This window comes from Solenopsis invicta, chromosome 1 (genome assembly GCF_016802725.1).
Source record: "Solenopsis invicta isolate M01_SB chromosome 1, UNIL_Sinv_3.0, whole genome shotgun sequence".
Classification (NCBI taxonomy): Eukaryota; Metazoa; Arthropoda; class Insecta; order Hymenoptera; family Formicidae; genus Solenopsis; species Solenopsis invicta.
This window is the reverse complement of record NC_052664.1, coordinates 8,527,396-8,542,137: the sequence shown is the minus strand read 5'-3', so window position 1 is coordinate 8,542,137 and position 14,742 is coordinate 8,527,396. Positions and strand designations below refer to the sequence as shown.

The following is a 14,742-nucleotide window of genomic DNA, read 5'->3' as shown; positions in this document are numbered from 1 at the left end:
GCAGATTATTTTTTGAGAGAGACCAGGAAATCGCTCTTTGTCCAATGCATAGATCTGTCTTTGTTTTTTGATTATTTTGCCATCTGTGAAAAAATCTATCAACTGTAGTTGGGCTCTGCTTGCCATTGTTTACGTGTGCTAAGCGAAATTTATACACGTACAGCTGTTTACCTATTAAACTTCTTGTTAGGTTTTTGACTGGAATAACATACAGTTAGTGTTGTTTATTAGAGTTTTTTGAAGTTCGGGCTGGTCTCATTTCATACATACGAGCTACAGAACGTCAGTAAATGACGAAAGTTAATCTCAGTTGACAGATCCACGAGCCAAAAATAAATAAATTTTCAACTTTTTGTTTGATTTTCTTGTAAAATTTACCAGCCCGGATTTTGTTTTGGTGCGTACTTTTATTCTGCAAAGGGATTTTGTGATCTGTAGAGTCAATTTGAAAATTAATGAACACTGTAATGTGTCGGTAATTCCCGTCAGTATAGCAACATCCTCTTAAGCAACATTTTAATAGCAATTTCAGCTGAGACACACCGGTTGCACATTTCAGGTGTCGGTGCAACTTTGGCTTTTGGCTAGTCAAATAATGCAGGGCCTCAATGGTATCACGTGTTCGTCTGGGTTTGATACACCTCACAAGTGCATATGGGGTATACACAACGTGGACCTGAGAAAATAGTCGGAGCCAATTTGTATGCCACCGGTAAGGTGGCACACCGGTGCGTCGCAGCCGAAATCACTATTAGTAAAAAAATTGTGAACCTATTATTAAAGAAAAGAAATGTCTGTTATTTAGTGTACATAAAAAATTTTTAAGATATGTCTAAATAAAGAAATTTAAACTTTTATTATTATCTTTTGTATGAAAATATGTAGTTTAAATATAATGTATAAAAATACATTAGCAACTTAGGTTGCTTTTATAGAAAATTACAAGTTTATTAATTTTGCAGTATAATAGTTATTGGAATTACATATTATTGACAAAATGTGTAGTCCAGTGCTGGACCAGTGTCGCAGATAGAGATTGGTATGTTTTGTCGAAATATTGATAAGATTCTAATAAGGGCCCAATTAATTAGGCTGAATATAATTCCGGGCTTTGAAGGGCAAAATAATGAGGCCCTTACATGGCATGTAACAAATTGTTCATAAATCTCCATAAGGAAAATTTTTCGGGCTCTTATTAAAAGATCTTATTGGTCAGCCCCAATTACTATTGTTTACAAAGCCGTATGCATTTTAAATAAATAGCACGCGGAAGACCCAGCTTCATATGGAAGACAGAATTTGAAGCTAGCTCTTACGTGTATCACCGACAGATTTCAATATTTGTCTGAGTGAACTGTAATATGGATGTAAATAACACGAGTAATGTGCAGAAGTCACCGAATTATTATTTGTTATTTTTGGAAATAAAACAAAAATTTAAAAAACAAAGTATGTGTGAATACCTCTGAACAATAAATAATGCGATGTTACGAAAGTAGCTCACTTTTAATTTACAATAGTGCAAGTATAATATTATATTATAGAATAAAGGAATGATCCAAAAGTTAACCAAGCGAGAAGCTACTTTGCATGATATCGACCAAGTAAATTACAAAAAGTAACAGATCCAACTAAATCAAACCTAAAAGGAAGATATATTGAAGATCTTAACAATCCTCTTCCAATAAATCTATATAAAAGTATTCGTAATGAAAAATATGTTATATTGCGTTATGATATTTCATATTAAGGTACTTGAGCCGAACAAGGCCTAGTACTAAATAAGGCCCACTTTGAAATTTGCCATTTAAAAACGCGCTTTATGTTTGAAATATATGCTTGAAAGATATGTTATAGGAAGTAGATAAAGACTGACTAGGAAATTAATACTGATAGCAACACGTTTATTCAGTGCAACAAAAGCTTGTAACAAAGTGGGTAAATCAGCCGTTTTTATAAAAATTTGTTGTAAATTTAATAAGTATACATTATTTTATGATATATTACAACATATTATAATATTATTCAACTTTCTAACTATATAAAAAAACAAATATATATATATATATTTGTTGAGTATATATATATATATATATATATATATATATATATATATACTATATATCGATTTTTTGAAACAAGTATACTTTTTTTATAAATAATGTATTATTAAATAAGGCCCAATTATACATTTATTGTTATAGCCATTGCATGTATGTGCAACAGAGAATAATGATTTTCAATGATGCTAACTTTCTATAAGCTAAATTTGCACTAAAATAGCCAAAAGTTCTTAAAGATAAAATATTAATTATAAACAAAATTAAAAATAAATGTGATGTTTTAATAGTAAAATAGATCTTAAAAGATTTCGTATTTGTGATTAATAATCATTTTAACAGTTAGCTGGAAAATAATATTTAATACTTTTGTTATTTTCAATTTATTTTTAATTTGGGCATTATTAAAAACACATTTAATAAGGCCCAATGTCAGAGTTTAAAAACATTCTTTTTTTGTTTACTTAAAAATGTTTTATATAGAAAATAATTTCATTTTGGCGAGTAGTTGAAATAAACATTTTATTCTCATTTAGCTTATTTCAATATCTTTGTAAATAGAATTTATAAAAAGTAAAATAAGTTAAGTGGGCCTTATTCGGCTCGGGTACTTTAGTTATTTTGCGTTTTAATAAGTTTTAAAAATGTAATAATAGTTTGAAAATTGTATTCTTTTAAATTTAATACAATTTAAAATATATAGTTTTGCGAATTTGTTGTCTTAACTAACCTAAATTGTTAGAGCAGCCATTCTTTGCTACAATAAAGATTGCTAATTTAACAAGTCTTCTTCATTACAGTGGCAAAAGTATGCGCTATCTTAGCTAAGACGTTTTTTTATAAACTTCAATCCATGTATTCGATTGATTTTCGCAACTAAGTTGTTTTGCTGATGAATTGTTAATGAAAATAGTTCTAGGTGTACATTTATATGTCAATATGTCAATAAACATATCCATATACATATAAAAACTACATAAATAGAAACTAAAATGTAACATTTGATCATTTTATTATCTATTTTTCTCTTTTTGAGATGGAGAAGAAAACATACAATAACAATGGGATTTTTAGCACATGTATAATATATTAAATATGACATATTTGACACTTTTTCTAAAAATCTTTAACCATTATAATGTAACCATTATAATTTATAAATATTTGAAATTATTCCATATTTTAAATTAATGGTTAGAAATGTTTTCTACTTTAAATCTGATCATCAATTTTTGGACTCATTGTCAATAAAAATATTATTTAAAAAATCGTAAAATCTAAATAGACAATGTAGAATACAGTTATCATATAGGTATAAAGCTATGATAATCTATTTAAAGCAATTGTAGTACAAACCATGTTCAACGGAGCCCTGACGCAAAATTATGCTGTAAATGACAAGTTTTTTTGATGTCAGTACCGCAAGTCGAGTAGTTTGCGAACCTCTGAAACAAATTAAGTGACAAATGTGAGTGATATAAAAAGAAGATAAAACATTTAAACACGCTATATTGCAAAATGTATTTATTTAATTAAAATTGACTTTAGAAGAGTATTCTCTTTTAAAAGGTCAAACTAATCAATTCTCTAAAATTTAATATTTTTAACAAATTAAATTCATAAAAATAGATTTCCTATGCATACATACAATATTGGATGGTTTGACGCAGTTATATGCAAAAATTTCAAGTGGCATATAAGTAAAAATTGAAATGTTTTAATAAACACGATATTACCGGATGTTCTTTGAATAAGAACTTTATAAATACATTTGTAAGTATAAGAACTAATAAATACATTATCATATTGAAATGCTTTGTTCATGATTACATTATATTTTTGAATAAAATTGAGAAAGATCAATATATGGTTATAGGAAAAACTTAGTGCTGAAATGATTTTTTGATTAATTTTACATATAATTTTTAATTTTTTTAACTGTATATACTCTTGGTTTCACCCACATAGAAATTGACCTTCAGTGAATATCCATCGTCCTTCCATAGCTCCATGGGACGTCTATTTCCATGATGGAAGTCAGATGGACGTCCATTAGAAGTCCATAAAACCTCCATAGCTCCATGGGATTTTACTTCCATCATGGAAGTCAGACAGATCTCCATTAGAGATCCATCCAACCTCTATAGCTCTATGAGATTTTATTTCCATCATGGAAGTCAGATGGACGTCCATTAGAAATCTATGAAACCTCCATAGCTCCATGAGACTTTATTTCTATTGTGGAAGTCAGATAGACGTCCATTAGTAATCCATGAAACCTTCATAGATCCATTGGATTTTAATTCCATCATAGAAGTCAGGCAGATCTCCATTAGACATCCATCCAACCTCCATAACTCTATGAGATTTTATTTCCATCATGGAAGTCAGTTGGACGTCCATTAGAAATCCATGAAACCTTCATAGCTCGATAGAATTTTACTTCCGCCATGGAAGTCAGATAGATCTCTATTAGAAGCTTATCCCAATTCTATGACAAATATATTCTATCAATACATTATAAACGTTCATTGAACATTTGTTATAAGTTTATATACGTAGAATTATGGAAAATTGTTGCAATATTTAAATGCAATTTGGTCTTACATTTTTTGTCTCCTGCACACTGGATGCGGCACGGCAAGCGTTTCCGCGTTCATGTGCAGGAACCATTAGATCGTCTTATAAGTATGTATACGATTTTTTATTCATTGTCAAATGGCCGTGTTAGTTTCTCAAGATTATGTTTAAGACGATCTTAAATTGAGAACAAACTATACCGGCCCTAACAATCCATTAGATTGTTGCTAAGGTGCGTATATATATCTGTTGAGTGCCTCATGCTTCATGCAGGCCACGTTTTGGCTCGTACAAGTATCAAGTACAAATTTATTAAAATTATTTTATATATGATGTTTATATAAATGGTATTACTGGAAACATATTTTGTGTAATTCATTAAGCCGATTTTTATGTATGTGATTCTTCATGCAGGGGGCACCCGACAGACATGTATGTACGCATCTTATAGCGTTTTTCCTTGGAAGAACTAATGCACACTCACTCAGTATGCACTCTCCGCGGGTAATTGGGCGTTTCCGTTGGCACCGTCATCGCGCGAACCGAAACGCCCAATTGCCAGCGGCGAGTGCACACTCAGTGCACACTCAGTGCACACTATAGTTCTCCCAAGGAAAACTACTATTAGATGAAGACCGTTGCAGAGCTGCGTTTGGCGCCTTCGCGCTTCGCGCTCGTTTGCATTCGTCATTTGTTTCTTCGTGAGATACAGTGAGACATTCACGAGAGGAGAAGTCTCTTCCAGTCTATTCGCGTCTATTGCTCGTGTTAGCACTTGCTAGATGCACAGTGATGAGTAACGAGAGTAAGTGACCGTAACTGAATTATTGGACAACGAGGATTTCCTAGAAAGAAAGTAAGTAGAAATTTTTTTCAATATTTTTAGTCTATTGTAGTACACATTTATGTAGAAAATGGGAATATTAAAATACAATTAAAATTAACTATGGCAAAGTGTAAATTTTTCTCGAATATTTTTCGAAGAGGTAGCGCCATAATTTATTCCATTAATTAATTTTGCAGTGTGGTACATGCATATTTTTAGTACTCATGAGAGTGACACACATGGATCATTTGTGTCCGATTTGATTTTGAGGCTTGTAAAAGTGTTCAAAAATTCTATTAAAATTTACACGTCGTTTTTAAGTTTTCTATTAAATTATTCTGCTATGTATACATTAGAAAAAAAGTTTGGAAAAATTATAAAAATTACATGTATGTATATGAGAAATAGCTAGGAATCGTTGTAGCGGTATGGACACGAATGACACGTGTATGTACATTGCATGCAGGATTAACTTTGCTGTACGGGATTCGAGATGTATGAGTATAATATATAATAGGCGAATATTTTTTATACTTTACAAAAGATCTATAGGCGAGAGAGAAAGAGAGAGAGAGAGAGAGAGAGAGAGAGAGAGAGAGAGAGAGAGAGAGAGAGAGAGAGCGAATGAACGAAAGACAGAGGGGGGGAGGGGGAGCGCAAGCGAGCGAACAAATGAACGAGAGAGAGAGAGAGAGAGAGAGAGAGAGAGAGAGAGAGAGAGAGAGAGAGTGTGGAAGTGGGAGAGTGCGAAGATATTGATATACGCACCTTTACGAATGCTAGTACGTGTGTTGTGCTTTTTACTATTATTATACGTATTTGTAATTTTTTTCAGCGATCGAGATTTCTTCTTTCTTCGGTCTTGATGCATGATCCTAGCTGTAATCAGTGAGTGAATCATCGAGAATAACTATAATTAAAAAATTGAACAATATATTCCACCTACAACGATCGAGATTGTTCGACAATTACCGAAAAGAGCAAGAATAAGATTTTTTTAATTCCACATTTTATTTGAATTTTTTAATATATAACATTTACATAGATTTTTACATAAATACTTACACAGAATTAATAATTAACTATGTCAAAGCGTAAATTTTCGTCACGTATTTCAAAAAGGTACCGTCGTAAAATAATTCGAGAATGCAGTGATGAATTACTTGCCCGATTTAACGAAGAATTAGATATTAATACAAACGAAATTTTAAATAATTCTGCTTCGAGTAATCATGACGAGATAATCGATTTTAATTGCGCCATTTCCGACAAAACTAAACAAAACGCAATAAATTTATCATTTCCCGATTTAACGTTTACGAATATAACGAATAGAAATAATATAACGAATATTTCTGCACGTAATGTTTCTGTAAATAATATATCTTTACATCGAGAAAACAATATAAGAGAGGACAGTATAAGAGAGGAGCGTGATTCAGAGGAAGAAAACAATTTCAAAGCATTTTTAGTATAATGGTCTTGCACACATCGTATTTCTCATGTAGCTTTATCGCATTTATTATCCGGTTTGAGAACAGCACATCCTACTTTTTCCAATTTGCCAAAATGTGCAAAGACATTACTATGTACACTACGATCTTCCGTTATTATTGAAATATTTCCGGGACAATATTGTCATTTTAATATTGAATATAACATTCTCCAATTTATATCTAGAAACAAGAATACGGTTTCATCACCTGTTCAAATTCAAATTGGTATCGATGGTTTACCGATTTCTCGGTCGAGTTCTAATCAATTATGGCCTATTTTAGGACGAATCATGCCTGACGGCAAAGTATTTCTTATTGGTTGTTATTCTGGTAAATCTAAACCAGCGGATGCGAATAAATTCTTACAACAGTTCGTAGAAGAAATCAGTAATTTAATTAATGAGGGCGTTATTTATAATGAGACAATATTTTCAATATCAATACATTCTGTCATATGTGATGCTCCTGCAAAATCTTTCATTACTCTTACGAAAGGACATACGGGTTATTTCAGTTGTCCAAAATGTACGATTGAAAGAGATTTTATTGCTAACAGAATATGTTTCCCCAATTTTGATTACCAAGCAAGAACGATAGCTTCTCTAATCAAATTCAAGAAGAACATCATCTGGGTCATTCCATTCTACTAAACATTCCACATTTTGGTGTTGTATCTCACATACCATTTGATTACATGCATATGATATGCATTGGCGTTGTTAAAAAGTTGATAAGATTGTGGATAAGTGGTCCTCTTAAAACTAGATGTTTATCGTCGCATAAAATAAAAAATGTTTCCGAGCCTCTTCTTAACATCAGACATTTCATTCCAAAAGAATTTGCAAGAAGACCACGAGAAATACAAGATTTTGCACAGTGGAAAGCAACTGAATTAAGACAATTTCTATTATATACCGGTCCTGTAATATTACGAAAAGAATTAAATTCTGTTATTTTCTCCAATTTTCTTACTTTGCACGTTGCTGTTCGTATTTTATGTCAGAAAAGTACAGTCGAACACATAGAATATGCAGATAAATTATTAAAACATTTTGTTGAATGCTTTATTAAAATTTATGGACCTGAATTTGCGTCTCATAACATTCACGTTCTTTTACATATAGCTGATTGCGTAAAACAATTTGGACAATTAGACACTTTCAGTGCCTTCCCATTTGAAAATTTCATGAAAGAATTGAAATCTATTTTAAGAAAATCGGATAAACCATTAGAGCAAATTAGAAATCGGAGATGAATTTTTGTAACATAAACTCTGACAGTATAAACGTTTCAAAAATTAACGTAAAGACTCCTCACGAAAAAGGACCATTGCTATCGGGTTGTTTCAGTCTACAATTTTCGAAGATTGAATTTCCTCAATTTGTTATTTCAATTAAATCTCCTTGTTTAAACTTCCCGCGTGGCATGTTTCGTGCGTGCAGTTGATCGAGTGGTAGACCTGCATGACGATGTCGCTACCAGAAGAGATAAGGTTGGCGCGAGTTTTTGGTTGCCTGGCGACGAGCGGACGTTGTTGGTTGTTATTCGTTTTTCCCTCCTTTTCGAGTAATACAGTTCAGTTTTATTTATGAATCAAGCCTTTTTGAACATAATAAGAGAAAACCGTGAACTCTCAGTATATCTTTAAAGTTACATTGCCATTCGGGCGGAGCGAATGAGAGAAAAACACATTGTCGTTCGGGTGGAGTGAGTGAGAGAAAGTACAAGCTTTCCTTAGAATTGCACGTGCAAACGCAATCAGCCATTCGGGCGTGAATTACTGTCTTTCGGACAAAAAGGAGAGAGAGAGAGAGAAAGTGACCAAGAGCACAGGCTTTGGTATTTTTTTTTTTTTACTTATTCTATGTTCAATGATATAGTGCCACTCGGGCGGTGAGAGTAAGAGAGAAGAAAGATAAATCTTTCTTCTAATTCGTTCATTTCACCCGATTCATAGAGACTTCTAGCGCAAGTTGCCGATCAAAAAGAGAGAAAGAAGACGAGAAAGATAGAGATGAGAATGTCGAATTCTTTCATCGGATTACGAAACTACGCCATTTTTTCTTCTACAAACGACGTTCTTATTATCAGCTTACCAACGATACGTATTTACTAATTTTAAGTTTATCTTCTGTTTCTTGAATAAATTGAGACTCATCCGATAACCTAATAATGTAACAGTTTCGTGAATATAATTAATTATAATATTTAAATGTATGAATTTCTCTTTGAATTTAATGTTTCTTTTCTTCTCTATTTTGACTTTATTGACATAAGATAATTATAATTAGTGTATTTCCGTGGATTGCTATAGTGTATTGCTAATAGATAAAATATAAATTTCATATAATTATTTTTATTAATGTTGTTAAATTTCTTCACCTTTTATCATTCATGTTCTTTTAACACTCCTGATAATTGTTGTCTCATAGAGAATGATATCGTCTGTTTAGAAAACATTGCAACATCGATTGAAGGTAATTACATTGCAGTAGGTCGTAAATTTAAAGTTGTTGAAGAACTTTACAATTATCCATGCAGTTCTGTTGATTTTGACATCTTTAAAGTCAGTCAATTATCTGCTCTTCAAGTTTGGCCTTTACATAAAATTAGTAAAAAATTTGTAAAATTACCATATGTAAAGAATAGTAATGAAAGTAATTTTGCAGTATTATCGCTAATAAACACCGCACATAGCTTATAATATATTGCGTACTGCATTTCATAATTTTTTTCTAAAAAAAATTTATAACAATATATATAACAAGATATGTATCATATCTAAATAAATTTTTGTGCGGATGTATATATATTTACAATACGATACTCGGGAAAATATGTTCAAAAGTTTCAGGCGGAAGATGCCGAATTCAAAGAATCAGGGATTTATCGTCGCAGAATTCTACGATGGTATCCAAGTAATACCAAAATCTTGGCTACAAAGCGACGATGTATGCAAGTATCCCTCACATTATAAAACGGATTTAAAAATTCGGAAGGCGATTGAAAAAGAAGAAATTCCAACTTCTAATTGGTCTTCCGTTAAAATTGATCGGATTTTTGGCGAGTATTGTAAGTATTGAAATCAAATAATTCAAGTTTTTTTATAATATTTTACTAATAATATTTGAAATATTTTCAGCATGTTTATGTAAAGCCGATGAGAAAGCCAAACAAGCCTTTGATACATCGGATATGGATACTGACAAAGAAACGAGAACCAAAAAAGCGAAAAAATTAAGAGCAAAAAAAGCTATGCTGTCGTCCGAAAGCGAGGAAGAATCTAGAGAAATTATTTTACCACGTCCTCCACGTCCTCCTGCAAAACGTAAGTACACAATCTAATCTGTTTATATTACATATATGTATACGTGAAATTTATAGTTTTCATTTTTTTAATTTACATTTTATTTTGTATTGAAATTTATTTTGTATTGAAAGGTCAACGACCGTACGATGGAAATGAATCTGGAAGTTTATCCATGATTAAATGTTCTCGGAATTCTTCCGCAGAAACGTACAGCAAATCAGAAAAGGTTTCAAATTCAAATGAACACAAATCTCGAGATCACAATTCTTCGTATTCAAGAAATGAAGAAAGACACAATAGTACTGTACAGCATAGACTCGAAAATGAAGAGGATATATCAAATCGACATGTGGATAAAATGGATGAGATCGGCCATATGCAAGACGAAGAGAGATTACAAGAAAAAAGAAATGATAATTTGGATAAGTCTTCACAAAATGCAATTGGTAAGTAAATATTCACCATCCAATGAATTTATGTATCATATTTTTAGAATTACATAATTTTTTTTAACAAAGATATAAATTTTATCAAATAAACTTGTCTCTGTATTACAGTGTTATAAATGTTATAATTGTAATACAGAGATAAGTTTATCATTGTATTTCACTAACTATCTATTATGCGTTTGTCCAAACAAAAACTTAATATTTTTGAAATCTTTAATTATAACTAAAAATATCTGATAAATTTAAAAATAATAGATATTAAAACTCTTATTTCTTTAATTATTTATTTTTTATAGATTATTTCTCAAATTTTTTACATAGAATTTATTATCATTACTATACTGTTGTAATATTACTTTAATTTTTTTAAATTACTTTTTATAATATTATATAACTTTAATAATAAATACGCGAAAATTAATAATAATAATAAAAAATGTAGTATATTAAAATAAAAACTTTAAATTAAAATGTTTAAGAATTTATATTTTATTTTGAATAAAAAATATTTTATAGTATATTGCAATAAACATTTCTGTTTTTTCTTTTTTTTTACTTAACGCAACGTGATACTGCTAATTTCTATATTAAAGTTGTGTATATACAGTATATATATTTTATTTGTTTCTTAAATTATGGTATTTATACTTACAGTGGATTATTTGAAGAGACTGACAAGAGAAATAGTGACCATAAAATACGATATGTGGCAAACGTTTAGCTTATTGGATATTTTAGTGAAAAGGACAAATTCAGAAACAGAAGCCAAGAACACAGAGATTTCTTTTGAAAGCGTTGAAGACCGATTTCCGTTACAAACTGCAGAACAATTAATGGAAGTGGAGGAAATCTTGAAACTTCATAATTCCCAAGATAATGCTGCAATAGTAAGTTAATGCATACAAATTTATATCATAAGTACAGTCTAAAAATTGTAACAAAAGACATAATTATGTAAAATGATTATCTAGTAATTGAATATATGTACAGACTTGGTCAAAAATATTAGACACCTTATAAAGTTTTAAATATTTTTTAACTGAAAAAATTTTAATTAAAATGTAAATAAACCTTTGTTTCAAAAACTTTTAAACTTACGTACAAATATCAGTAATCAATATGAAATATAGAGATAAAATAATTCCAGATTAACAAAAAAAGTATAGGTGCCTAATCATTTTGGCTAAGGCTATATAGCATATTTCGCAATTATTTAGGTTTATAAAGTGCATTGTACAATCAATTTTAAGTAAACTTTTCCATAAAATATTATCCAATAATACTCTTTTTATAAATTTTTATCTTATTTCTATTTTGAATGACTTTAATTGAAATGATTAGTATAACGAAATTCTTTATCTTTTACTTAAAAAATTATTAATCACTAAGATTGCTAATAATAGACAAGAAAAATGATTCCAGAATTGTTAGAAAGAAAGAAAAGTATATTACTACATATCCAAGACAAAAAGTTTATTATAATGTTTCATTTATTGTATGTTTCTTATTTTATATAGCGAGCATATATCAAATCTATTGGAGGAACTAACGTCACTGATGCCGTAAAAAGGACGTTGTATAAGTTATTCACCAATAAATTGGCGGAAAAATATAATTGGGAAGGCCGTTGCGGAAAGGAACCACTACATAAATTGAAACTAATAAAAATGATTTTTAGTAAGTACTAATACATAGTAATATTTTAATGTAAAAATTTTTGTAAACAATTAAGAAATATTTTCAAATACACAATATTAACAAATAGATTAAGAAGTATGTCTGCTATTTTAATGCATACATTTTTTTATTATCTCTACCAAATTTTGAAAAGCTTTTAATAAGTTAAATTCCAGTTGTACGTATAGTTAATGTTTTCTTTTTTAATTTTTATCTGAACTCAGTTCTGAACTCAAATACTTCAGTTTTTTCAATTTTTACATTATGTAACTTAAAATTACTTAATGAAATATGACGCAATATATTTAATATATTAAAAAAGTTAAAATGGAGAAAATGTTTCTAGGCTGCGTACTCCAGAATATCCCGAATACCGACCATGGCAAAATCCAACGGAGGATTATGGAGTGGTTCCGACATTCAAAGGCGAGACATCAAAATGAGGAGAAACGTAAGTTACAAGGTAACAGAGATCAAGGTGACGGAGATGATTCTATTTCAGAGTAAGTCGGAGGAAAATGAGGAAAGGTATTAACAACATCGAAAGGTATTGTTACATCCGGAGGATTTCACGATTCCCCTTTTCGCATCCATTATATAAATTATGCTAAGGGATTGTCTGTAAAATTTACAATACTTATACCCGGAACTCCACGATTTCTCTTTTACAAATAACACTATCACCCGGCTATTATAAGAAAAAAAAATCAAACATTGTTCTCGGAATATATATATATAATGGCCACATATTACATCCGGAGCAATAAATAGAAGCAAAAAAGGAGAAATCGTGCGATGACAAAATTACAAGCAACGATGCTTATTTAATAATTCATATGGACGAACAAAGCCTGGACTCGAAAGAGAAAAAAATTCAAACGCTATAAAAGTCTGGCAACAATCAGAGATAAGATTGAGTCGCGACGCCGGACGGAAACTATAAAACTATAAAATCAAAATTTACAACCCGGCTTTGTTTGTTCCAACCTATGTTTCATCTCGAACGGAAAGATGATTCATATGGAAAGCGAGTCCCAAATAAACGGACGCGGCGATATAAAAAATCGGGACCGAACGTTCCAAGAAGAGAAACCGTAAGATAACGAATCCCTTAAGCGATTGGGTGATGCAACAGCTCGCCCCTCTTAGAGTTAAGAAAAATCGGGAGAAGATGGAAAATTAGCCAACGAGAGATCATCCGAGAAGATAATTGGTGGTGAGCGTTGGTGAACTACCCAACGAATAAGCTCAAAATTTCGACAACAAGGAATCTCCAAGGAAAGGGAAAAAGCTCAAAAGGCTTTACCCAATCAAATCCTCATCTCACCCACTAAACTAATCTCACGCCCTTTTCCTAAGCCCTATAAAATACGCAGCTTCGAACGCCTCGGGCATTCAAAATTCAACTTGGTTCTCACACCCACGCGTTGAAGTATCGAGGCTGTGCACGTTATTCTCAAAACGTTTGAACTTAGAGTCTGTGCTCGAGAATCACATTCATTGGAACTCCGAACGGCGCCGTTGAAACATTCTCCAGAGCGGACAACCTGCGCTGCGTCACGCACCTCAACCCGCAGAATTCGATAGTTTCTTCCCTTTCTCTTCTCGTCTAACTAATAAGTAAGTTTTTATTTCTTTTTTTTTCTCTTTTTCGGTTTTACTTCAATTTTCCATTCAACTCGCCAGGAATCAATCGCTAATGAGCAATCACAGCCGTTCATGTCCCAGCTCCTTGTTCCCAATATTATTATTTTTTATTTCGGATTAATACAGCAATTCTCATTTTAGACAATTCCCGACTTTCCCTCTAAATATTTCTTAAATCTCTATGTAAATGTAAATGTTCTACTTCCATTCTTAAATCTTAAGTTTTGATTTGATTTAATAGTTAAAATATGAATCTCAACGCATAATTACAATTCCCGTAACCGAAATCAATTCCATCTCCTCCTGTGTACATAATAATGCGTATAGCTTAAGTTTTCAAAAAATAATCATTTGTAATACCTATGTTAATTCAATATATATATATAGTTTCTAGATCAATTATTCAAAATGCACCGTTTAGCTTTTTCAATTAAAATAGATAATAGACATTAACATTAATTCTTAATTATTTGTAACTCTTGATAATTAATCATGTTCTATCTTATAATTCTTAATGTTTTCAACCCTCAAAAATAATGTTAACTTCATTAAACAATGTATTTAAATTTTAAACTTCTGAATAATCATTACCTAATCGTTTTATATTTCAAATAAACTAACTGATTACGTACTCCTGTTTGATAATGATCACCTTGTTATTCTGGTTTCTATTAAGTAACTATAACCGATTATGTAT

The 14,742-nt window shown here is 30.9% G+C and overlaps 2 protein-coding genes across 7 annotated transcripts in view; one reads left to right on the top strand and one right to left on the bottom strand.

Annotated features, from left to right (window-relative positions):
* LOC105195901 (protein PTHB1) overlaps nucleotides 1–14,742 on the bottom strand; it is a 103,401-nt gene that overhangs the window by 37,476 nt on the left and 51,183 nt on the right. For 2 of the 3 annotated variants that reach the window (XM_026139607.2, XM_039446714.1), the window contains exon 2: nucleotides 3,417–3,505. In XM_026139607.2, the coding sequence (XP_025995392.1) occupies nucleotides 3,417–3,505 (89 nt within the window). Of the gene's footprint in view, nucleotides 1–3,416; nucleotides 3,506–11,373; nucleotides 11,408–14,742 lie in introns of those variants that run through there. The other variant, XM_039447067.1, reaches the window with a different exon arrangement.
* LOC105204900 lies at nucleotides 5,140–13,076 on the top strand. Of its 4 annotated transcripts, XM_039448158.1 has the most exons (8): nucleotides 5,140–5,496; nucleotides 6,302–6,354; nucleotides 9,811–10,034; nucleotides 10,105–10,290; nucleotides 10,404–10,718; nucleotides 11,376–11,608; nucleotides 12,239–12,398; nucleotides 12,745–13,076. In XM_039448158.1, the coding sequence occupies exons 2-8, from the start codon at nucleotides 6,332–6,334 to the stop codon at nucleotides 12,903–12,905; spliced, it is 1,302 nt and encodes a 433-aa protein (XP_039304092.1). In that variant the 5' UTR covers nucleotides 5,140–5,496; nucleotides 6,302–6,331; the 3' UTR covers nucleotides 12,906–13,076. The 4 variants fall into 4 exon arrangements, with proteins under 4 accessions (XP_039304092.1, XP_039303767.1, XP_039304449.1 ...); XM_039447833.1 differs by having other exon boundaries at nucleotides 5,141–5,496; nucleotides 6,302–10,034; XM_039448515.1 differs by lacking the exon at nucleotides 5,140–5,496 and having other exon boundaries at nucleotides 6,138–6,354.